Below are 2,930 nucleotides of genomic sequence, written 5' to 3' on the forward strand. Positions count from 1 at the left end.
GGCGTCCGCCTGCGAGCGGGCGCCGGCGCTCACCGAAGCAACCAAGACGTCGCCGATCATCTCCACGGCGTCCCACTCGGCCACGCGGCTGGCCAGGGCGATCTGGAACAGGCGGTGACACTGCAGGACCCCCCGGAGCCGGCGAAACGCCACCTTCAGCTTCCGCTCGCTCAGGAGCTTGGGCTCCATCTCCGACAGCGGCCTCTCGTACTGCTGATGCACAGAGACAGACGGCACGGACGCCCTCAAGGCGAAGCACGCGGGACGCGCGCTCCCCCGGCGCCAACGCGCAGGCACGGCATCTGGATTCTTACGGGAATTCTACAGCTTGGAGTGGTTTATGGTTCGCATATGTGAGTATACACATGTAACAAAAATACACATGTACCAAAAGGCCAATACCACACGCGTGTACTCATGACATGACACTTAGCTACCTCCAGAATCCCCGTGAGAGAATCTATGTAGTTCTTCTCACTGTCGACAATCGAAGCAAGAATGTATCTTCTTGCAACCTGTTGGAATTTGAAAATATAATGGTGAGAAGTTACTTACAAATTTTATTTCTATCTGAGCCTTATTGATAAAGCAGTATTTTGGGTTTTGTTTTCAAAGTAGTGGATAAATTGAACCTCCAAAGGCCCCTAAAATATTTTAAATAGTGTGTTAACTGGCATTATGGACACAAAACATGCTCCTCCCACCGCTACAATTATGTGTTTTTAATCCTCAGAATACAAATTATAACTACAGCAGGACAAGTAAAATTACAGCACTAATAATAAATTTATTCACTTATATGACACTAATGAACTGAATTAACTAACTCTACCTCACGTGCCTGACGCTGAGTTACGTATTTCCTGTATTAACTAGCTATTAAAAGAACAGCTCCTCTTGATGCGAAGAATCCATCATTCCGAAGCTGCAGGAGCGCGAAGGGCCCGTGGGGGGCGGGGGAGCAGACGCTGGGCCTTCGAGGGGGAGGACGCGGGAGCAAGTCGCTCAGTGTCCTCTCAGAGCTGCCCCAGGCACTGGCCCTCCGAACACCGACGCCCCAGGCACTGGCCCTCCGAACACCGACGCCAGGTCCTGGTGTCACGACCGACGTGCACACAAACTGCCGTCGCCTGCCTGTTACGGCCGAGGATGACGCTCAGCTTTTCATCAGCCCTCAACAGTGTCTGGCAAGTTATTTTTGCCAACGATGGAAAACAGCATCAAGTTACAGAAAGGTCGCTTCTGAGGCTCTCTGCCCCTCCCCGCCTCACAGGGCTGCGTGCCCACGCACGCACCCCACCCTCCCCGAGTCCCCACAGCCCAGTGCCACCTGGCGGCAGAGACGGCGTCCCCCACGAGGTGAAGGCCTTCGGTGCGCCAGGCCAGCCGGATTCACAAAGCACGATTGACAAAGGGGTCGTTCTGTTCTTTACCAAAAATCCAATTCCATCCACAAATGACTAAATTCAACCTTTCTGGATACTTAAGGAAGTGATCTATTTTTCCTAAGCGCAGCTGTGTCTGGGATCAAAGCACGAGCACGCAGGACCATGGCCCGGACCCTCAGCTGCGGCCAGCCCCGCGGCCTGCATCGCCTCGGCTGGGTCACAGGCACAGGCCTGGCACGGACCCTTCGATCCAGAATGGAAGTGTGACCCCAGGACCGGTCACACCCCAGACTGGCAGAGGGTCCCCTCGAGGCCAGCCTCTTCCCAACGTTCGGACCCGCAGACCCCGCCTCGGGTCTGGAGGCTGAAGATTTGGGGTGTCACGCAGGAACCGCATCTGAGACGGCACCAGCGTGTCGGTCAGCAGACCTGGGGTCGCTGTGTGACAGACACAAAGTGGGCCGAGGAAGCCCCCGGACCTGTGGCTCCTGCACGCCGGGTCCGCGTTCCAGGGCCGCTCGGCACAGGGAGCCCCAGCAGGACGGCAGTGAGGCCACGGCGTCACCATCCGACTGGGAAGCCGACACCGAGGTCACAGAGGGGACTTCGCCGCCCAAACGAGCTTTTCTGCCAAAGCCTGTGGACGAGCCGGGAGTGACCTTGTCCCGCAGCCAGAGGGCGGTTTCCTGTCCCCGGGGGTGACCAGACAGGGCCCTTGCCTGGCACCAAGACTACTTTTTAAGTGACAACCCGTGAAATCACACGGCTTCCTGCTGTTTTTCCACCAATTCGGTCTGAAAAGGAGGCTGACAGCCAGCGCTTCGGTCACGGTTGTGCTAACTTGGCCCCTCAGGACCCCCTGGGGACACACGCGGTGGCCCGTGGAAAAATGCCGTGCAAGTCGTGACAAGCTGGAAGCAAACACTCGCAGTCCTAGACGTGGGTCGTGTTTTGTGGTTGTGACAGCCACAGCCATGTGTGTGCGGCGCTGACCACGCCGCACGGGGCACCAGGCAAAGCCCCTCGCGCGTCGCGTAGCTCGGTCGTCACCGTCACGTCACAGGAAGATGGAGGCAGACGTGGACACCCCATGGCCCAGGCAAACGGGGCCGCCAGGAAGTGAGCAGGCAGCCTGACAGGTCCTGGCTCAGCGTGGCAGGGGCTGGGCTCTGGGGCCAGTCCAGGGCGCCTTCTGCGTGGCTCCTCCCGCGTCACAGACCCCCTCGCGGTCACCTCCCGGCCCGCGGAGTGGCCAAAACACACTGGCGGACGCGAGCGTCTGTTTAGACACCCTGGGCTCCCCTTTTCCCCTCCTGCACCCCGACCCCCACTGCCTGGACGGCGACACCAGGCAGCCCCCCCATGCCTCTGGGCCACCCTGCCTCGGGGTACTCTGCTGTTGCACCTCACCACTGAGTCATCGAGTCACCGGAGACGGAGTCAAGTCCGGCCAGGACAAGCACGGAGAGCCCGGACGTGGCCGGAGCCCAAACAGCAAAGGACAGAAGCGCGGGGTGAGCCGGGTCGGAGCCGGCAGAGGCC

General features: G+C 59.0%; 1 protein-coding gene across 1 annotated transcript in view; it reads right to left on the reverse strand.

The window, feature by feature from the left end:
- The window catches only part of ARHGEF10 (Rho guanine nucleotide exchange factor 10), a 69,145-nt gene that overhangs the window by 31,527 nt on the left and 34,688 nt on the right, over positions 1 to 2,930 (reverse strand). Inside the window, exons 12-13 of the mRNA XM_015591802.2 lie at positions 438 to 515; positions 34 to 213 (exon numbers count right to left, since the gene is read on the reverse strand). Coding sequence (XP_015447288.1) covers positions 34 to 213; positions 438 to 515 — 258 coding nt within the window. The remainder of the gene's footprint in view (positions 1 to 33; positions 214 to 437; positions 516 to 2,930) is intronic.

This window comes from Pteropus alecto, unplaced genomic scaffold (genome assembly GCF_000325575.1).
Source record: "Pteropus alecto unplaced genomic scaffold, ASM32557v1 scaffold35, whole genome shotgun sequence".
NCBI classification, from domain to species: domain Eukaryota; kingdom Metazoa; phylum Chordata; class Mammalia; order Chiroptera; family Pteropodidae; genus Pteropus; species Pteropus alecto.